Source organism: Zea mays, chromosome 2, assembly GCF_902167145.1.
Source record: "Zea mays cultivar B73 chromosome 2, Zm-B73-REFERENCE-NAM-5.0, whole genome shotgun sequence".
In the NCBI taxonomy this organism is placed as follows: domain Eukaryota; kingdom Viridiplantae; phylum Streptophyta; class Magnoliopsida; order Poales; family Poaceae; genus Zea; species Zea mays.
Window position 1 is genome coordinate 131,517,473 of NC_050097.1, and position 23,164 is coordinate 131,540,636.

Sequence of the window (23,164 nt, forward strand, 5' to 3'; positions counted from 1 at the left end):
AAGGAAATAATTTCTCCTTTAGTATTCTCTTACAAATTGGGTATTACACACCTATTGCTACCTTCGGATGCCTAAGGGGCTCAAGAATGCTGGAGGATGCTTCAGCAGAATGACTGCCAAAGTTCTCCATTCTCAAATTGGCAGAAATGTGATGACATATGTTGATGATATTATAGTAAAAAGCACAAAGCAAGAAAATCATATAGCTGATTTACAAGAAACATTTGCCAATTTTAGACAAGCTGGTCTCAAGTTGAATCTAGAAAAATGTGTCTTCGTAGTGAAGAAGGGCATGTTTCTTGGTTGCCTGGTATCGACAAAGGGCATCGAAGCTAACCCGAGTAAAATCAAAGCCATCCTTCGGATGGAGCCGCCAAATTCAAAAAAGGGGCTCAATGGTTAGCAGGAAGGCTAGCATCATTAAACAGATTCATTTCAAGATCAGCAGAAAGGAATCTACCTTTCTTTGAAATATTGAAATCAGCCGAAGTCTTCCAATGGGGTTCAGCTCAACAGAAAGCCTTTGAGGAACTGAAGAAGTATTTGATAGATTTAACAACCCTAACCCCACCTTCATCAGGGGCCCCATTACTTCTGTATGTGGCTGCTTCCCATGCTGTGGTTAGTGCGGCACTTGTACAGGAGAAGCAAGATGGCCAAACGAAAACGCAAGCACCAGTATACTTCGTCTTTGAAGTACTTAGCCCATCAAAGAGAAATTACACATAATTGGAGAAGGTACTGTATGCTATATTGATGGCCTCCAGGAAGCTTCAGCATTACTTCCAAGCATATCATATAATAGTGCCTTCATCGCAACCCTTAAAGGACATAATGAGGAACAGAGAAGCTACAGGAAGGGTCGGAAAGTGGGCCGCAGAACTCAATGAATTCACCATTGATTATGTACATAGATCTTCAATACAATATCAGGCATTAGCAGACTTCATTGCTGATTGGACGCCAGGGTCTCAGGATGAAGAAACAATAAAAGATGCCGAAGCTTGGACGGTATTTTGCGATAGGTCTTGGGGGAGCTTTGGTGCAGGGGCAGCTGCTGTCCTAGTTGCACCTTCCAAAGTCAGAACATGTTATGCAATTAAATTGGACTTCAGCTGTATAAATAATATTGCCGAGTACGAAGCTCTTTTCTTGGGGCTTCGGAAGCTAAAGGCAATGGGAATAAGAAGGTCAATCCTCAAGACCGATTCACAAGTTATCTCGGGTCATGTGGATAAAAGTTGTAAGGCAAGAGACCCAAAGCTTGAAAAGTATCTAGATGCAGTCTGAAGCTTAGAAGCCTCTTTTGAAGGATTTTCTGTAAAAAATATCTCAAGGGGAGATAACGAGCATGCAGACTTATTAGCTAAATCAGCGACACAGGGGCTCCCTTTACCTTCGGAAGTATTTTTCAAAATAAAAAAGCACCTTCGGTTGAGCTCATGGAAAGAGCAGTGCTCACAATTTCACCAGTACATAGTGAAGATTGGAGGACTGAAATTGTATCCTTCCTCCAGGGCAACTATCTTTCGGACAATGAAGGTTATAATAAAAGAATGGAGGCAACGACAAGACCATATGTAATAATAGAAGGCGAGTTATACAAGCACGGAGTTTGCTCTCCATTGCTCAAGTGTTTATCCAGAACCGAAGGATAAGAATTAATGAAAGAGATACATGCAGGACTGTGTGGGCTCACATTGAGTCTAGACCTCTGCTGGGGAAGGTTTTCAGACAAGGCTTCTACTGGCCGAAGGCAGCTTCGGATGCAGCAGAATTAGTACAGAAATGTGAAAAATGCCAAAGATGTGCTAGAGATCAGAAGCAACCTTCGTCTTTGACTCAACTAATACAACCAACTTGGCCACTGCAAAGATGGGGTTTGGATTTGTTAGGACCGCTACCACCAGCACAAGGCAACCTAAAATATGTTGTGGTGGCGGTGGAATACTTTTCCAAGTGGATTGAGGCAAAGCCTCTGGCTACAATAACTTCGGCTACAGTACAAAAATTCTTCTGGCAAAGTATCGTTTGTAGATTCGGAGTGCCGAAGGCTATCACTGTTGATAACGGAACTTAGTTCGATGCTGAAACTTTCAAAACTTTTTGTAACCAAATTGGCACAAAAATATACTTTGCATCAGTGAGGCATCCTGAGTCAAATGGGTTGGTAGAAAGGGCAAATGGAATCATAATGACAGGAATAATGAAGTCAATTTTTAATCTGCCTAAAGGAAAGTGGCCAGATGAATTAATAAAGGTGGTTTGGAGCCACAACACTACTTTATCAAGGTCAACGGGGTTTACTCCGTTTAAGCTTCTGTTCGGCGACGAAGCAATAACACCAGAAGAAGCAAGAACGGGTTCAATAAGAACTCTAGCTTCGACAGAAGATGAAAGTGACTGCCAAGTAACAAAAGATACCATAGATGAGACCAGGCTTCAAGCCATAGAGCACATCAACAAATACCAGGTTGAAACAATAAAGTGGCGTGACAGAAAAGTTAGATTGAAAAACATCAAGCCAGGTCATTTAGTGCTTCGAAGGGTGGCTAACCCCGATACAGTAGGAAAGCTTCAGCTCAAATGGGAAGGCCTTTTCTTGGTAGTATCTTCGTCAAGACCTGGTTCTTACAGGCTGAAGGATATGAATGTCAACGACATACCCAGGTCTTGGAATGCGGATGAGCTTCGGCGATATTATGTGTAATTGATGTAATTTTCTTATTTTTCCCTATGGCACCCTTTTCCTTTCACGAGGGGGGAAAGGTTTTTAATGGGGCCATAGGTTGTAATTTTCAATTTTTCTTGTTTAGCCCTATGTAATACAAGGGCCAATCCCCCACATGTGAAATGTAACAACAGGAACCACACCATATGGAGAAGCTCAAAAGTTGTCCCTAAGGGGATGCGGAGCTAAAATGTCACCTAAGAGGTGACGAAGCTACAAAGTCATTCCTAAGGGAGCGGAGTAAGTCCCGAAGCTACAAAGTCGTTCCTAAGGGAGCGCAGAGTAAGTCCTGAAACTACAAAGACATTCCTAAGGGAGCACAGAGTAAGCTCCGAAGCTCAAAAGTCGTTCCTAAGGGAATGCAGAGCCAAGATACCATCGAAATAAAAGGTGAAGAAGCTCCAAAGTCATTCCTAAGGGGATGCAGAGCTTAAATACCACCTAAGTAAAGGGTGAAGAAGCTCCAAAGTCGTTTCTAAGGGGATGCAGAGCTTATCTCCATAGTCGTTCCTACGGGGATGCAGAGCTGAAATACCACCTAAGTAAAAGGTGAAGAGACTCCAAAGTCGTTCCTAAGGGGATGCAGAGTCTGGGTGTGATTTCGTGTGCGTTTGGGACATACATTTGCATATTCCATTACATCATTTTTGCATTCATACAAACATTCATTAGACATTCATAGGATCATCATCATTATCATGACATGAAGCATAGGTGTTAACAGGAAAGGAAAAAGATGCCTGTCTGTGGTGACAAAATGCTTCGTTGAATACGAGGATGCTTTGTCTCAGATAAACTTAATGATGTGTGGAGGCACTTCGTTCATAATGAAAAAATGCTTCGATGTGAACGAAAAGAAAGGAGGGTGTTTTTCGCCTTCGGCTCAAAAAATTGAAAGTGTGGGTTTCGTCCACAGCAAAGCAATTCACACATGGGCGAAGAGGTAAAATTATATTACAAGGTATGGACAAAAATGTACCATGTTTTGTTCAACTAATATTACAATCTTTTGCCAAATAATGCAAAGAGATTCTAAGTTTTTTACAGATAATTACAAAACGAAGCTACAAGAGTCTTTAGCCCTTTGGAACAAGCTTCGGCTCAACAACTTTCGGTGCCACCATCCTGCACACAAATAAAAGTACAAGGTAATCAGAAATAAAGGAAAACAAGGGTAAAAGACAGGTAAAAGTCTCATACCGAATCAAGCATTTTCAAGCTTCATCCCCAGCCAGCTCGCGCCCGCCCTTAGCCCAAATTTGAGTAATAAATATGTTCCCTATGCTTCAGGCTTCGACCGGGATATCAATTATATCTGACGCCGAAAGATTAAAAGTTGGCTTGTTGACCACCTTGGCGTGAGTACATCCCGCCTTCATACGCAGCAGCCATCCCACGAGAAGCTACCAAGGCACAGAAATCTCCGTGCCCACTTATAACTTCGTCGAGGGCTTCAACTTCGTTTTCAATATGTTCGAAGGCCCTGTGGATGTCTTCGACCGAAGGGGTAATCTCTTCGGCAGCAGCTCCAACTGAGTTGAAAATTCCCTTCAGTCGGTTTACGCACCAGGTAGCAAAATTCGCGCACTTGTTCCGAAGGTCTTTCAAAGACTCATGCAGCTTCGTATTTTTCTCAGCTTCGGCTTCAGCTTTTGCTTGCAAATCTTTTATTTCTTGGTCGAAGTGCTCTGATTTTTTGTTCAAAATTGTTCGAGTATTGTCAAATTCCTCGCTTAATTTAGTGTTTTGAGATTGTGCTTCCGCGAGGGAGCCTTCGACCGCTTGTAGCAGGAATTCCTTCTTCTCTAGAGAAGCTTTAAGATCTTTTATCTTATTTTTCAAGCCTTCAATTATAATTTCATTTTTCCTATCTTCATTATCCTACTGCATTTTCAGTGCTTTGCTTAGCAGCATACTCTGCAACAACAAGTTATAGTTAAAACATTTAATTCACCATAAAGATAATAATAATAACTTAGTCAATGGTTTCACCTTGAAGTTGGAATAAAATAAGCTACCGACAAAATGTTGCCGTCGGTAGCAGCTGATATCAGTTTCTAGCTTCGGGAAACCGAGACTCTTTGATAAAGTGCCGACTATCTTCGCCCCGGCGCGGTCACAGATACATTCCATGATCTCCTCATCAACCTCGTCGAACACCAAAGCTCCTGGTTGGTATCCGCACGACATGGCAAATTCTTTTAGCTCCAATTTTTCTTCTTCGAAAAGCTCCTGACCGCCCAAGTGCCGAAGGTTGAAATCTTCTTCGCCCGAACGACCGGAATCAATTCCCCTTTCTTTATCTGACGATGTGGCCACGTCCTCCTCCGCAGTAACATCTTTAACTACCTCTGATATAATTCTGTCAATATCTGACATTGTAGCTTCGGCTTCAACGGCGTCCTTGGCTTCGATAGCAGCAACAGCTTTAGCTTCGGCACCCGTAGTTGCCGAAGCTGAAGGCGGTGTTCGTTCAATGGCTTGCATCGCATTTACTATTCATCATTTCTTTGGTTCTTTCAATTTCTCCTCTGTAGCCGAAGGTTGTCCTTTCTTTTGTAAAAATTGTGTCAGTTCTAATCCTAGTGGACTTAGCAGCTGGAAGGGTGGGGAGTCAGCCATTACCTTCAGAATTTCTGCTACTTCAGTAGCAGAGGGCGTTGAAAGAGTTTCTTTCTTTGCCTCTGGCTCAAAAGAAGGCACTATGTTAAGCTTTCACTTCTTAGAAATTGCTATCTTTGGCTCTTGAGTTGTTCTTGGATTCTTCAAAGCTTTTTCATCTTCCTTTTATCAATCGGGCAGCTTGCCTACTCAGAATGCTGACTATTCTTTTTCTTTTTATCCCTTCAGCTCCTTCGTCGAGCTTCTCATAGTCAGGATAATCGAAGTTTAAGGCATCCATAACGCGGTTCAGCCTTCGTTTTGGCCGGGTGCCGAAGGCGGCAGTCATCAATTGATCTTCTTTCTTGGTGTAATTACCAAGTATCTCATTACACATGGTCTCAATCATCTCCAACCATTCGTTGCAAGGTTTCTTGAATTGTTTCTCAAATTTAAAGAGATAGGAGAGCCGTACAAGCTCATGCTTCCCCCCCCCCTTCTTTCTTCTTCAGCATTCCCCAACCGCTGGAAGTTGGAAATGTCTTGTTTGCCAAATATTCTTGTACTAGGTCCCTAGTACTTATTTCGGCAGCAACCACTCTAAACTCAACTTCGGCTACCTAGCATGGAGAGCCAAGTTGCACATGGCACAAGGGCCTGGTCATCCTGAAGCTTAGTTTCATAGGCTTCATGACCATAGTCATCAGCTTCTCCCTTCTCTTCTCGCCTGCTTTCACATAAAACCATTCATTTGTCCACCTGGTTGGTCATTTGGTGCGATAGCCAATCACTGGAGCCTTTGTATCTTTTCTATATGCAAAGTTGTAGCAATTGAAGTTCTTATGAAGACCATATGCCCTGGCCTTCGTCTGATAATGTAGTTCATGTACCCGGCACAAAGCTTCGGCATTAGCATTCATACCCTGGCTACGGAGAGCCCATATAAAAACACTGAGCCTAACATTAGCATTGGGTGTCAATTGATGAAGGTATATCTCAAAGTTCTTCAAAACTTCCCCTATCATGTCATTTAAGGGGAACAGAAGTCCTACTCTGAAGAAGCTTTTGAAAACGACAACTTCGTCCTCTTTTGGTTCTAGAATAATCTCCTCCCCAGCAAACCGGACAAGCTTGCTTTCAGCCTCCCCGAAATAACCAAGTTTGAGAAAGCATGAGCTTGTATGACTGAAGAAGCTTCAGCTTAGTATTGTGACAAAGTCGAAGGTCGTCGCCGACTCAAGGGAAAAAGATTGTTTAGTCCTTGATCACTCGCATTATGATTGTTTGTAAATGTCGGGGACATAAATGTAATTGTGTCTGGGCTGCGTCCCACGCCTATAAATAGATGAACAGTACCCATGTATTGTTCACGCTGGATTGTAATCTCTATCTCGCGTCATCTTTGCATTCCCATCTTCTGGAGAACCGAAGGTACCATTGTACTATAAATATCATTAATGTTAGTTCTTATGTGTGGATACGAATATAAATAAATTGTGATGATCTTATCATTTACTTCCATTCTTTAAAGTTCTTTCACATTCTTATTTGTATTCATATTTATATCCATACTTATATATTGAAATGATGAATGTATGTCTTTCGTGACCTTCGTCTGAAGATCATTATATCCGGAAGGAAATAATGCTTCGAAGGACGAAGGTATTTAATCATTAACAATTGTGTTGCCTTGTTCTTGATCTATAGCATTTGAGAACAAGTGACCAACAATCATATATTTCTCAATTAGAAAATAAAAATGTTATGCTCAAGAACACGATAGAAAAGCTAAACATTGAAAATCTAGCTTTGCAAGAAAAACATGATATGATTGTGTGCTCTCATAATAAATTTATGGATTCACATATCATGTTAGAAATGGCTCATGAGGTTGTGTTAACTAATTTGAAATCATACCAACCTCACATATGCACATGTACTCAAATAGAAACTATATTATCATGTGCTAACAAATGTTGCTCTCAAGAAAGCCAATCTTCCATTGAGCTAGAATTTTCAGGAACAAGTAATGTTTCCTATGCAAAAGAAAACAATGAGCTCAAGGAAGAAAACAAGAGGCTAAAAAGGAGCTTGATTCAATTGAAGGGAAAGTGTCATGCTCAACCTTCTCAAGATAATCGTGATAATATGGTGAAAAAGCTTAAGAAGGGGATAACCGTAGTATGCACAAAACCCCTCCAAAATAATACCAAGCTTTCCAAGAAGGGCATGATCAAAATTCAAGGTGAGAAAATTAATGCTCATACTATTTGCTCTAACAATGTACCTATGTGCTTCAACAAAGTAAGATCAAAGAGAAGCGATATGAGGTGCTATGGATGCAAGGATAAGGGTCATGAAATTGGTTCATGCCCCCACATGAAGAACCAAGACCTTGCACGATCAAGAAAGATGACCATCAAAAAGGATGAAAGCAAAAGACAAATGCATTGCAAGGAAAAGCACCGCATTTGCTACAATTGTCGTGAAAATGGACATATATTCAAGGTTTGTCCAAAGGGTAAAGCTCCTAAGCCTAACTTGTCAATTCACTCAAATATGCTTAGGAGACCCAAATTTGACTCTTGTGCTAGAAAGGTGATGAGTTCACCACATTCTAGGACTAAGGCTATTTGGGTGCTTAAGTCCTTATTGGCTAACCTTGATGGACCCATCATGGGATGGGTACCAAAATATGTTTGAAAGAATTTGTAGGTACCCAAAGATGATGTGAAGCTTTGGGGTGCTTGAGCGGTTTAACTCAATTCTTATCTCAAGCTATCAGTCTTACATTGACTATTCTTTTAAGATTGGCCCAAAGATGAATTGAGTTGTTATATCACTAACTTCATATTCATCTCTAGCAAGAACTTGTGTTGTAGGGAATAAGGATTAACCTTTGTGGGAATCAAGCAAAAGGCCTACAACTAAGGGATATCCAAAGGATGGTAATAATTAATTCTTAAGTGCACATTGCTTTTAATTAGTATATTCCTTTGTGTATTTTGTAGCCATATAGGAAAAATGAAGCGCTTCAGAATGAACTTAAAAGATTTTACCTTGTTAGAAAAGATCCAATTATATGGTAGATTGCAAGTTCATATTTTTATATTGTGACAATCTGCATGCTTTAAATTGGTTGTATGTATCTTGTGGCATATTTCAAATTAATTATCGTATTATTGCCATGACCTAGACATAAAGAGGATTATTCTATGTCCTTAAATGAATAGAGTGCTAAGTAAGAAATTCAAATTCTTAAAGCACTTACCAAAAGGGGAATTCTCTATATGACTAGAGTTGTGAGACTAATGTTTCTATCTAAATGTTTATGTAGTCTCACAACATGAGAATGTGTTTCTCAAATGGAATGTGTCATTCAACTTTTAAAGAAGACCAATCTAATACTATGTGATGTATTCCTTCTTGTTTAAATTGGTTTTGAATCTTCTAAATTAATCACTCAGCATGCTATGAATTAAACTTGTCATGTAAACTTAATTAAATAATCATGCTATTTTCACCATGTTTAAATCAGTGTCATGCATGATGCTTGTAAGGGTAATTTAGTTCATATCATGAGTTTTTCTTATTTTAGTAACCTTTTTATCATTTATATATTAGAGGTTGCTAAATAGGAAACTATTGCTTGTGTTTCAAATGCAATCTCTTTTAAAATATTTCATGGAAATTCAGGCCAAGTTTGAATATTTGGTCACAGGAACATTCTAATGTTGATATATTATATTGTTAATGGCCATGCGGTAACCTATGGTGCTGTCCGAAGGAAGTGCAATGCTCTATATTAAAACCACTTTGAATTCGTTCTGAATTTACGTATGGTTTGGCCGGACAAAGCTACGAAAAATGTACCAAGCTTTATTATCATTAATTGTTGGCTCCTTGTTGCACCATCCAACACTGGCTTTGCCCTGATCTTGCTTCATGCCAACAATTACGTACTGCCCAAGAGCAAAATTGCAATTTGCATATATACATAGTTTTAAGCAGTATTTGAATGCCGCCTTCTGCCGAATTCTGTTTTAGTTACATAGTCTATTTCCTTCCATTAACAGAAGCAAATATCCAACTAGGCCAAAACACAATTCTCCTGTTTCTATTGTGAAAAAACATGACTTTTTTGTTTCTTACCTCCTTATTTTCTGGATCAACCTCCAGCTACCACATCCAGCGGAACAGCTTCAGTTTACCCTGAATGGCCCAGAAAATATGCCCTTGCTTATTAGAAAGAAACTTTTCCCAAAAAAGTATGGACCAATGTTCTGATTCTGCTTAGCAAATTTTCATATAAAAGTTCATAGTCCTATTAATCTACCGATAAAAAATGCTTATGATAGTATCTTACCCACAGAAACAGCAACTCTTTGTTTGGACCACTCTTTCTTGTAAAGTCCGTCAGGGGGACAAAAGTTCCACTAATAGAAGGTTCTTTGCCACAACCTGTGATAAAAGCAACCGATTATATTGGCACAACACAAAGAGACTCCAAATTATTTGCTGAAACATAAAGCTATATGATCCCACCTTCCTTCCCTAAAGGAAAAAAAAACTGAGCCCAACAAAGTCAGTTCATGTGTCTGGACATGTTATGAGGCAGTTAAATAGCTAATAAAATATAGAAATTTAGCTACCATCTAAATGCCGCATCCTCCAACCATGGTAGCATGTGTCCGAAAATTCATTATCGAGTATCAGCATTCTACAGCCATTCTACAAGTACAGTCAGCCCGTTCATTGGATAAACAAGCAGAATAGTTCATTTAGGCATCAGTATATCTATACATTGTCACACTACATGGTCAATGGTAGTGTTGTCCATGTAATAGCTTATGCAAAGCAGTCAGATTTAAAAAGCGAACAGAATGTATAAGGCAGTTGAAAATAATGTGATGATAAACTTCTTAAGACGGTCTCCTCTAGTAGAATTTTTTAAAATAGGGGACGCTGAACTACAGAGACACTATTTGACACTGTTTGTGAAAATAAGTTTGAAATGAGGGATGAGATAGGGGATAGGATAGGGGATCTGCTGGAGAGATAGTCTAAGATGGACTGCAGTGGAGGAGGTTATTGAAATCCTCCCCTAGTCCCATAGAGCGGATATTGTCAAAAATAGACAACAATAACAGATTTGAGAATGAACAGTGTTGTTTAGGTGATTTAAGTAGCACTCCTCAGATCCAATCCTAGTGGAAACAAATTTTAAGGTGAGATTAAAAAAGGTGACTCGCTGGTTTCCCTGGTCAGGGCTACAATTGTTTTTCTTAATATAACATCGTCCAAGTTTGAATATTTGGTCATAGGAACATTCTAGCGTTGACATATATTGCAAAATAATGGCCCTGCGGTAACCTATGGTGTTGTCCAAAGTAAGTGCAATGCTCTATATTAAAACTACTTTGGATTCGTTCTGGATATGCGTATGGTATGGCCGGACAAAGCTACGAAAATGGTACCAAGCTTTATTATCATTAACTGTTCAGTTGGCAACTTATTGCACCATCCAACACTGGCTTTGCCCTGATCTCGCTTCATGCCAACAATTACGTACTGCCCAAGAGCATCAAAGGTTGTTTTTCCATGTCGTTACAGCCAGCCCTTAGCCATCGGATCCAGCTTCCATGCTGTTGGTGTGTGCCATTGTTTCTACATTGCATTCTTTTTTTGTGCCATCCAATGCAGATAAAGCCTCTGATTATTTTATTCATGATGCAAATTAAATTTCTGGGTCATGTGGTGTTGCACACTGATCAAGAAGAGTTTGTTCAGGAACCGTAAGGTGCATATACAGTTGGCACTTGTGTGTAGTCAAATGCTGTTTACCATGGAAATGCATGTTTTGATGCTAGTGTAATGACAAGAGTCATAATATTAATAATAGTATTATTTTCTGCTCTTTATAAACAATAAAGAACTTATTCAACATCCAATACATGTTTATGAACTAATCTACTATAACATAACTGAAAGGAAAAAAGAAAAACCCTAAGCAACCTTTTTTCTATCTCCACCTTCATTTGTAGATAGATACACTTCAGCCAATTGGTGGACTGGTTGCGTTTGGTAGTCTCCGCCCGAGTACAATCGATCGAAACAGCCCGAGGGCCCGGTCCGGCTGTGCGAACGGCACCATGTGAGATGCACCTCGCACTGTGGCGAAGGTTAGGAAGTTGCCATACTCCGTCACCCAGCCTCCAACCTAGAATACGGCCAAAGATGTTTCAGCATTCTGTTTGCAATCAGCAACAAGGTTGTACACAAACCGTGGTCATTATTAATTGGACAAGCAAGCAAGCAATGCTGCAAAAACCTATACCTGGCCTTTGCGGAACCAGGTGCTGTAGGGGACGGTGACATGCAGCCCCATGGTGTGCGCTAGCTCTCGCACAAGGGACCGGCTGCCCAACAATGGCACCACCGAGTCTTGATCGCCACTGCACTAGGTAGTCGTCGATCGAGTCATCATCGCGTCAGCAAAAAAGAAAAAAAAACTGTTTATGTATGAAGCTAGCTACAATATCGTCACCTGAAGACCCAGAGTGGTATCTTGCGCTCAACGATTCTTTGGAGCGTAGGCAGCATGTCGATGTTGCCGTCGGTGTTGCTGTAGTTGAGGAAACTGGGGCACACGCGGCACGACCCACAGCGTCAGTTCAAACTAACTAGTTCCTAGCTACAACAGGAGCATCTATAGGTTCTGGACACTGTTACTTACTCGCTGCACATGCTCCATTGGTACTTCAAGTGCGTCCTGTTAGCGTGCAGGGCCTGCTGCACCTCTGGTAGGTTGAAATAGAAGAACCTTTCGTAGGACATGCAGACATCCACTCCCACACTGATCTTTGTCGCCTGCAACAACAACAGCAACAACGAAAAGAGCCAATCATGCATGCGAGGAAGAAGCAGATGATTAGATTTTTGTGTTGCAATGTAGCTCCTGCGTACAAACTGTCGCAACCGTAGCTCCTGCATCACAATCGATGGGTAGCAGACGTCAAGAATGACATCGTAGTTGTTGACGTAGTCTCCAACTACGGCGTTGGCTTCTGCGATGGCATCGTTGCACGGCTTGCTCTCGTTGTGGGGGCTGTCGTTGTTGAAGGTGTAATCCTCGAAATCGCAGCTGTGGCTGATCGCTAGGAATGTCTCGTCGGAGATCATGCCGTGGGACCAGAAATACTCGTAGGTTGCCGGGACGTCCCTGTCAAGCTTCAGAAGCGGATTCCCGATCTGTCGACCAAGGCAGGCAGTGTTGAGCGAAAAGCTTTAGTGAAAAAAAGGAATGACCCTTTCAATTTCAATCTCATCTCAGGAAGACACTGACTGAGACTGAGTTTACTTACAGCGACTCCCTTAATATTGAACTTCAAACCCTTGGACCTCTCGTTATGGGTGACAAGTACATCAGCGATCTGTGGTATATAGTGCCCTGCATTGTTACTTTGTCAGCACCAGACACAAATTCTACGAAAAAACAGTTGAAAAAATTCACACTTTGAGATACTTCGTTACCTGCGTAGCTCTCTCCAGTGAGGAATAGAGCTCTGGATCTGTACTCAGGAAACTTGGCGTACCATCCCAACAAAAACCGGAGCATGTCATTAGCTGCATACATATATATATAGTGGAAATCGGCAAACAGTGAGACGCGGAATATATATAGCTTCGCTGCGATTAATTCATGAGCTGGCTCCTCGGGGATGAGCGACCGACCAACCTGTCCGCGCATCTCCGGTGATGTAGTCCGACGAAGTGTTGGAATAAGACCACCCAACCCCAGCCGGCGATTCCACGAACAGAAGATTGGACGCTACAGCATTGGCACAAACTAAATGTTAAGGGCAGGGCATGCCTGCACTTTTTTCCATTCTTATTAGTGGAGAATTGGGATGGAGGTATACCTTTGTTCCATGACTTCTTGTTCAACCTGAGGCCTCGACCATCACCTCTGGGGTAAAATGGCCCTAGCTCTGTGAAAGCACCGCCTCCAATAGAAGAACAGCCTGGACCTGATAGAATATACGGGCAAGGTTTCACATGTTGACATCAAAAGAGAAAGATACCCTAATATAGTACTTAAGGTGTCTAGCAGGTAACAGCAATTCCTTCAGATAACAACTAGTCCTTTGTTTCGAGTCCAGGAAATACTACCTGTCATCATAATCTCCACATACCGGAACAAGGAAACATATGCCGGATAGCGAATAGAAATATAGTTTTTTTTTCTCTTAAAGGTATACTATTATATTTTAAAACTGCATATTTGATGATTAGTTTTTATCCCTAGTCCTGGCTACAGTACTCTAATAATTAATACGCTAATAAACTATGAATTCTCAAAAACAACGTGTCCAAGTGTCCAATGAATGGAACAGTACAGGTTCCACTAGCAGATACCAAACCAAACCACAGGACAGATAAGAAAACGGCCCCAGAGTCGAACTGTAATAATGCAATGGATCTGTACAAATATAAAGTAAGGCGCTGTAAAAAAAATCGAATCGAATTCAACAACAGTGAAACCAAACGATTTTCAATTCTGAATTTCATCAAGAGGGAAGGAATTCAGATGCAAACGTTCAAGAGAACGGCGGACAGAGAGAGAAAGAAAAAAGAGCCGCATTTGGACCCGTCAAAATCGTCGCTTCAGGCAGGGTAAAAACAAAAGCAACCGACCAACCTCCATTGAGCCACAGCGTGAGCGGCTTGGCGGCGGCGTTCTCCTGCGCCTCGGCGAAGTAGTAGAAGAGGCTCCTCCCGGCCTTGACGTCCACGTCCACGTACCCCGCGAACTGCCTGAACGTCACCGGCGGCTGCCCCGGCAGCCGCGTGACCAAATCCTCCGCCGGGAACGCCCACGCGCCACCGCCAAGGAGCCAGGCCAGCGTGACGACCGACAGCGCCACGGCTCTCCAAGAAGCCGCCATTGCTGGTGGTGCAAGAGCCAACGGAACCAGGGAGGGAGGAGGCGTTCGTTGCCCAGTGGAGGACGAAGACGAAGCTTGCGATTTGCGAGGAAGAAATGCCTTTATATCCGGGCCGACTAGCTTTTTCCCACGCGAAAAGACTGCGCGATTCGCTCGTCGGTTGTTAGTTGTTTACTGGTTCAGATTTGAGTTTGTTTCGTTCCTCCTGGCGGTTTTTGTTCTCCTAATTTTCTGCAACAAAAACATTAAATTAGTTTCCATTTCCTCGAGAACATGTATCTGGGTTTTTTAGGTGTGATCATACGGTTGACCATAAATTAATTGATACTTTGTCTGTTCTAAACTATGGAGCAATTTATTTTAAATTTTATCTAGATTTTGATATATATATCTGAATAGATATTGTATATAGGTATGTAGAAAATTTTGATGTAACAATAAAATCAAAGCGAGAATGGAAGGAGTTTACTATTGTGCCAGTTGTCACGTTTGAATATTTTCGATAAATAGATACTAGATCGGTCTAGTGTTCTTTGGTTTAACGAATAAAGGATGTTATAAATATGTGTCTACCACTGCCAGTCTGAAATAGCCGGACGGCAAGATATCATCCCTATCTTATATCTTCTCCATCTCTACTTTCTTTAAAGTACCAATTTCGTGCTTTATACATCGTGCTTCATGTACGAAACATATAGATATGTTTCTCTCCTGTCTACCAATAAATCGTTACAACACAGATAGACTGTAAGAAACCACCCAAGTCTAACATCATAGGAAGATACATGCAGCACATTCCTCCCACATATGACCATTTGATAGGGCTCTTCCTCTGCCAGCTTTAGCCCTAGCTTTGGCTCCTCTAAAAAGACAACTCCCTTCTAATTTTCAGGAAGAGTTCTAGAAAGAGCACCATGTTTGATTGAAAATATAACTCCTCTTCCAACTTTTCCTACAATGTAGCGCCGACGAAGAGAAAAACATTGGATAGGAGTCGATAGAAGCTCTTTTTTGCCTCCAGGCTCATACTGTTTTTTTTAGGAGTTCCTTCCTTTTTTAGGAAGACTTCATAAAAGAGGCTCTCCTTTGATAGACTTTTTCAAGAAGTCTTTGAAGCAGCCCTTGAAGAAGTCTTGCCAAAGGGGCCTATAGTATCACCTCGTTAGCTAAAGAACCACGAGCGACCCAACGAGCTATAAAAAAGGTCGTAGTCATTTTTAACTCATATCTTTCTCTGCCTTTTGGCTAAGATAAAATGTAAATTTGCTCTTATCAATTTAATATCTGATATGTGGACTATATGTGCACTTTCACATTAAATTTATTTTTATGGGTATTAAATATGATTCTGTGTGCCGTCGCAACTAGATTTTAGGGGTGTTTGGATACATCAACTAAATTTTAGTCTCTCTAGATCGGATGTTTGAATGTTAGTTAGAAGTTATACATATGATCTAGTTACAAAATAAATTATATAGTTGTAGACTAAACAACCAGACAAAATCTATTGAGCCTAATTAGTCAATGATTTGTCTATAGTAAACATTTGATAATCATAAATTAATTAGACTTAATAAATTTTTCTCAGTATTTAGTTTTTAGTTGTGTAATTATTTTTGTATTAGACTATATTTAATAATCACACATTTAAACATCTCATGAGAACCAAATACCCTCTAGGTAAAGTATTGGTTGACTCTGGTACAGGGTAGCATGAGGTGCACTAATTTGAAGTCATTCTTTGCAATAGTATAGTTCCTGTTCATGGCATGCAATCTCCGCCTTGCAGGCATCTCATTTTCCAGATGGTACTAACTTTTTAGCTCTCATTTCAATCACTGAAAATGGACTCTTGTTCTTGTTCAAAATGTTAATCTCTGTCCCAAAATGTTTAAGGTAGGCATGCATTATGGGCTTAGAAGTTAGGCTCCATAAGGGTCCTTTATATTCATCATTTGTAGTCTTCTCTAAAATATATCCTCAAATATATTTCATTACTCCCTGGCTACATCCTCTATATTTCATTCTTTATTGCAAATACCTACACCAATGATATATTTTAATTTTATTTTTTTACATATGTATTTGCTATATTATCAAATGTCTTATACATATTTTAGTTTTAATACATCTGTTGTTCAAAGTGTTAAAAAAGATAGATGAGATGAGAAGAGAGAAGAGAAGAGAGGAGAGAGAATCACTTTATATATACAGATAAGACGGAGGAACCTTCTCTATATTTGAAGTAGTGTTTAGAGGATGTTGTTGGAGGAATACTAGAAAAACAGGAGGAAAATCTCCCCTAAACTTAAAGTTTATGACCATTTACAGATTTTTGTTGGACATAGCCTTAGGCCCTCTCCAACAAGTTCCCCCTAAAGTATCATCTACACTAAAATTTAGAGGACAGAGTCGTCCTCTACATCTGCAACAACATCATCTATCTAGAGAATGCTGCTAGATTCTCTCTAAATATAATATCTTCCTCATTTCCTCTATTCATTATAATACTTTAAACTATACATTTATCAAAACTAGAATTTGTACAATATATTTGAAATATTACAAATACTCACGTATAAAAATAAAAGTAAAACATTACTCTGTTAAAGGTATTTACGTATAGAGGACGAGATATAGAGAACGCTGCTCCAGAAGGAGATATAGAATAGAATATTTTTAGAGAAAACTGTAAAAAATGGATATAAATGATGGATATGGAGGACATCGATGGAGACAACCTTAGAGCAAGGCTAATAGAAGGACCAACTAAAGGCTCCATACTCTTGCCACATCATCAAGAGGCAACAATAAAACCAATATATAGTAACCTTATTCTTAGATGACTATAAGTTAATTAAATTAAAGCTAAAAATATTTAATGTTTGGAGAGATGAATCATTAGTATTGGCTGAAAAAAGAAAGAGCCAGCCTTAACTCTCGCAATAGGCTGCAAACATATTCTTTCTCCTTGTAGAATGCGTTGGAGTCGGGCTTCTCATGAAACACCCACTTTCTTCTCTCTCTTAGACTATCTTCAACGGTCCTCTCTATATTTCTCCCCCTATATCCCACTATCTCGCCACATCAACAACCTCTATTCCCCTATACCTCCACCCTACAGCGATTCCCTTATATTCTTCCTCTGTACCCCATTACAACTATAAAATATCATTTCCATACCTATTTATCATTTATTACCAATATTTTCAACTAAAAAACACAGACATACACGGAAAACGAGAGTAGGGGCTGCCTCCCACACCCCACATGATGCATCGTGTGCTCTTCTATTACTGTAGCGCGAAGGGAAGGATGTAGGGGCCTGGCGTTGAACGACAAGAAGGACGCTAAACATGGGGAGGTGGCGGCTCGCGACAGCCGTTGGATATGACCTTATGCTTCAATCCTACCACCTAGGATTTTAGTGATATGAAACTGTTTAGAGTTGGACTAGTCAGTCTAATTATACTTTCTCTTGTGATTATCGCTCCTGCTCCTACCTCAACCTAGGTATGGCAATAGGCCCGATCCCTGATTCCTCGTGGGAAATTCCTCCATTAAGAGATGTGGATGAGGAAGGTTCTCCCCTACGGAAATGTAAATGGAAAAAAAAATCATCCGGGTAAACGGGGATGGAGATTGGGAAGCATTTCTCATCCCCGTTCCCCGTGGGGACCCACTAAACTTACATAAGATGATGTTTTCATGTAATATATAATGATAAAAATAAATAATTACCTTATAAAAAACATTTGTTATACAAATGTGTTTATTTTGATGTACACATAATAATTTCTTACATCTGACAATATGTATAACTGACAATGTTTTGTATTAATAACAAAAAAAAAGTATACCATGATTATAATCTAAACGGGGACGGGGATGCCCGACGGGAATTTATGCCCGCAAGCAACGAGGATGTGGAAGAAATGCCCCATAAAAGTTAGCGAGGATCCTCACGAGAAACTTTTTTTCGCACGGATAGAGCCAAAACCCAACGAGTAATTCTTCGTTGCTATCTCTACTCAACGTCAGACCCAACCCAATAGGTAGCCGTTGGAGGGAGTATCAGGAAGCGATAAGAAGCCATTTACTTATTGGCAGCCATTCAGCTGGAGTAGAGTCGGGTCAGAGGTCAGAGGCATTCAAGCCCGTGCGTCAGCCGTCCCCAAGGCCAAAGCCAAGGCTGCAACTGCAATGGTTTGGCATATGTGTCCGTCAGGCACAGCTCACCTCAACTCATCCATCATGGCAGATGCGCGCGTACCGCACACTCTGTATTTCCTGCAACACAGGAGTACCACAGATGGCAGTGGCACTGGGAGCATCTGACCGCTGTATAGTCACAAATTAGGATGACAGAGATGGCCCAGGTCAGTCCCAGCGAAATAAAACATATATAAAATACATATTTTAATAAATAATTTTATTCTACTTTTTAATAGATATTCAATTTTGTAATTCATAGAAAGTTGACAATCATGACAAGAGAGTTTCCACTTCTCTCTTATTTAAAACATTACTGCATCATCTAAGGTATTGTTCGGTTATTCATATATCACATGGATTTAATGGAATTAGAAAAAATTAGTAGAGATTTTGATTTGCTATGGATTGAAACACATCTAATCCTCTCTAATCCACATGGATTGCAGAGAAAACGAACAAACCCTAACGCCTTGTTCGCTTGGGCTTGGAACGACCGGTATCAGGCCTGATCCATGGGTGTTATCCCGGCATGGATCTAATACTAGCCCGCGTTAAAAATAGTTGTTCGTTTAATCCACACATGTTTGCAAAACCAACCCAATCCACATGAAAATCCTCGATCCCGGCCTGGAATCGATCCATGAATCAACAAACGTGGAACTTATCCGGCCAGACTGCTCGTGGGTGTGGGAGCGACGACGGCGGTGTGATTCATAGGCAGTGACGACGGCAACGCAAGCCCCTTCCGCCGTCGGTCGTCGCCAGCTTCATCAGCGAACTTTTTCCCTGTGAGTTCGTCCTTCTCTTCTTTTCCTTCTCCTCTCCCATGTCTGCGGCAGTGTCCCAGCCTCTCTCCCTCTCGCTTCCGCCTCCACCGCATCGCCTGCCACGACCCTGACCCCTAACTACGATAGGTGAGGTGGGTATGGCCATCTGCGACCTGCACGCTATGAACCCCACCCTGGCCACCATCATCGACACGCACGAGCCCTAAGAAGGCCATCAAGACTTCGGGTGCACTGGGTCAAGAGTATGAGACGAGCCAAATGAACTAAACAAACTGCTCCTGTCAGCTTTTTCACACGATTGCTATTCTTTCACTCTCATTAGTTTTGATTTATGTACCATTCTTTCTTCCTGAGCTGCTCGTACGTGTCTTGGAGACGCTTCTCTGGTACCCAGTCGTGAAAGAAAAAAATGTTGGCTTGGTATGGATCAGTTTCTCTAGAAGAAGTACCTAGTAGTAGCAGCACGATGATCAGATCACGTGTATATTGAGTGGTGGAGTTAGGCAGCAAGCGACCTTCAGCTTTATGAATTAGTACACATGTCCTTCAGCTTGCATTCAGATTCATTCAATTTTAGCTTATGTATTCAGTTTCATGTCCTTCTGCATTCAATTTTAGCTTCTGCATTCAGTTTGGTATGGATCAGTTTGCATTCAGTTTCATGTCCTTCAGTTTTTGAATTAAAAGAGGAATTAGTATACATGGCCATGAGGAGCAGCAGCACTCCAGGAATTGGATAGCACTATATTAGAACCTCTAAAGATGACTGAAATGTTTGGTGATATTTCTCCTAGTTCCATATCTTGCAGTATCTTTGTATGGTTGTTGCTTCTGCAAGAGCTGTATTGTTGGTACCTGTGTGAACTTTGAATGGTCATTTGTTTATTGTAGGCAGTATTGTTGCTTCTATAAGGCTCTAATTTTTTCTACAATGTAGCCTCCCTATTTTTATCTAGATGTAGGTTATATGTTTATGCACGACAAGTTGTGCTGTAAACACAATTTATGTTGGTTCTGCTATCTTTTGGATGTAATCAAACTATTATTTTGCTTTGCTGTTGTTCTCTGATTCAAACTATTCATGCTTCTTCTGCTTTTGTTCTACTTGCTATATAAAGCACATGGACTATTCATCGCTACACACGTAGACCGTAATAACACAAGGCTGCTTGTGTGTTTATAAGCTATGTTTATACAATAATACAAGTGGTGTAACCGAACAGTGTACAATGAGCAATGTATTGAATCCCACGTGTAACTGAAACACACATGGTTTAGATGATATGGGATGGATTCACTTAATCCAGCCCCGTATTAGAATCCCTTGTGTATTAAATACTACCCAGCCGAACAAGGCCTAAAGTGGTTATAGTGTAGCTCGTTAAATAAAGATAAAACTCCTTCTAAAACTAGCCTTAGAAGATGATATTTTTTTAAATTAGACAATATTCTTAAGGCAGTAAAAAAATTCACCAAACAATACACGATTTTAGAAAAAACACACACAGAGAACAAATATGATAACAAGCTATAAATGGTATGGACGGAAAGTGAAGGGAAACATGATGTAAATTTACAACAAAAAGTGAGAAAAAATCTATAACCCGAACGGTCCGGTCTTCGTCTTCCTGGATCGAGTTCGCCTAGCGTGGGTGTGACCCGATGACCCATCCCACAAGGCAAGCCATCGGGAGGCCCATTAGACGGCACTGACATGTTTCTGTGTCGTAGGGACCCGGAAATATCTATCCTCTACACTATGAATCTACGATTTGTTTTACTATCACTTCGATATTGGTCAACGCCACCCTAATAGAATTGTCGTGCTCTATCAACGCTTTTCTAACTGTCGCCCTTGCAAATTCGTCAGGAAGTGACGGCACAATGATAACCAATGATGACTCCAATGAATTAACCCCATATTGGATGCCTCTTACAATATTTGTGGCTAGGCTTAGATCAGATGATCTAGGGGATGTTTGGTTTCTAGGGACTAATGTTTAGTCCCTTCATTTTGTTCCATTTTAGTATATAAATTGATAAATATAGGAACTAAAATAGAGTTTTAGTTTCTATATTTGATAATTTTGTAACTAAAGTGAAATAAAATGTAGGGACTAAAAATTAGTCCCTAGAAACCAAACACCCCCTAGACGGTTGCCTTCCATGTGTGGCCGTTGATGGTCACCTGCCTCTGTTTGCAGCAGCCTTACAAATAATTCTAGCACGAGTTCTTGTAGCAGCACTTGTCAAGCCACCATGTGCAACACATATAACAGAAGGTTGTGATGCTCTGACATTAACGACCCTAGGGCCACGGCTGACGGAGTATATTGTCTGCTCAACGTTCCTAAACTGTATAAACACGTTAATTTATCAAAAAAATAAACAATATAAGAACAGGTTGTATAAAAAATCACTATGAAAGCCCTAATAACAAACTAAGAAAAAAATTATATGTCTGACAGTAACGACTGAAAACTTGATACATGATTATTCAGAATACCAACTAAAAAAACTGGTAGGGAGTATTAATGACGCTACTAACTATTACTATAGCTATAAAAAAATATTGGGCAAAAAGGATGTCAGTAACCTTAACCAAATATATAAAAAATACTTACACAATTACTGGTGCAAATTAAAACAAAAAAGTGTGGTAAATAAATGACTAGTAGTCTGCAACTTCACTTTGAAGTACCACGATTGTAATTGAATGTCTGCCAAGAAGGAACAAACAAATGGTACTGCCGGCTATTACTGAATGCTATGTGTCGTATGCATTATGTACTTGTTAACAAAATTACTAACATTTCCAGAAATTTAGCTGAGTCTCTTCGTCCTATACTAACTAAGTACTCGTTACTAATTTTGCTAAAAATAAAAATTACCAAGACTGACATCTATTGCTGATTTATGGTTTCAGTAAAAAAAATTCGTACTAAATTTATAGAAGGTTCCCGTAAGTTGATTTGCTTGTACGAATTAACTTTTTGTCGAGATATCACATCCATTCAATTAGACTCCTAGTAAACACACTCTATGGAGGTGTTCCATCGTGCAATAACACATTCCAAATTATTGAGATAGTAAACCACGAGAAAATGTTTGGAAAATCGCGATAGAAAAACTCATTTGACACCATAGAAGAAAAAATGATACCAAAAAATAAAAAAATAAAAAGGAAAAAAGACCATCGAGAAAAGAATGTATCATTGTATAGTAGGTGTCAACGATTTCCCAAGCGGTCTCTCTTGAACTTATCTGCCTTGGTTTTCAAGTCGTCTCATATGGCCTAACACCGGTAGTATTCATTAGCTAGATTCATGTCTTCAACGGAGACTGTTGGGGGCATTCCTCTTCTGAAGGTTCTCAAAAACATGATTAACCATTTGTTTTAAACATGATATAAGTCGTTACAGGGAGATTCGTCTTTAGAATTGAAGTTCTTCCCCTATAATGAAGGCATACGGAATGAAGATATGATCTGAAGATGATAAGAACAAACGCCAAAGTTATTGTCAAAGAGTAACAACTTTGGCTTATAATGGTGATGAAGACTGAAGATGATGCTGGCCGAAAGGGAAAAAGCCTGCTTAGTCCTTAATGATTCATGTTATGGTTATAAGTAAATGTCAGGGACATAAATGTAATTTTACTCGGGTTGTGTCGCGTGCCTATAAATAGATGAACAGTATCACCATATTGTTCACGCTGAATTGTAATCGCCCTCACGTCAACACCTTCGAGCAAGCCAAAGGTATCAATGCAATGTATATTCTGTTAACACTCATGCATGTTTACAGAATGCGAACATGAATGGATCAACGAGCTATACTTGCCATTTCTATTTCTTTGTATTCTAATTTATATACAAGTTG

The 23,164-nt window shown here is 40.2% G+C and overlaps 1 protein-coding gene and 1 pseudogene across 1 annotated transcript; one reads left to right on the top strand and one right to left on the bottom strand.

Annotated features, from left to right (window-relative positions):
* Nucleotides 1–11,220: 11,220 nt before the first annotated feature.
* LOC100502434 (Serine carboxypeptidase-like 43) lies at nucleotides 11,221–14,336 on the bottom strand. The gene is made up of 10 exons (NM_001196912.1): nucleotides 14,034–14,336; nucleotides 13,255–13,362; nucleotides 13,071–13,163; nucleotides 12,866–12,958; nucleotides 12,697–12,782; nucleotides 12,299–12,583; nucleotides 12,069–12,202; nucleotides 11,880–11,972; nucleotides 11,670–11,787; nucleotides 11,221–11,552 (listed from the first exon to the last, which is right to left on the bottom strand). The coding sequence occupies exons 1-10, from the start codon at nucleotides 14,278–14,280 to the stop codon at nucleotides 11,388–11,390; spliced, it is 1,422 nt and encodes a 473-aa protein (NP_001183841.1). The 5' UTR covers nucleotides 14,281–14,336; the 3' UTR covers nucleotides 11,221–11,387.
* Nucleotides 14,337–15,504: 1,168 nt separating this feature from the next.
* LOC111590962 (uncharacterized) lies at nucleotides 15,505–15,679 on the top strand (annotated as a pseudogene).
* Nucleotides 15,680–23,164: the final 7,485 nt, after the last annotated feature.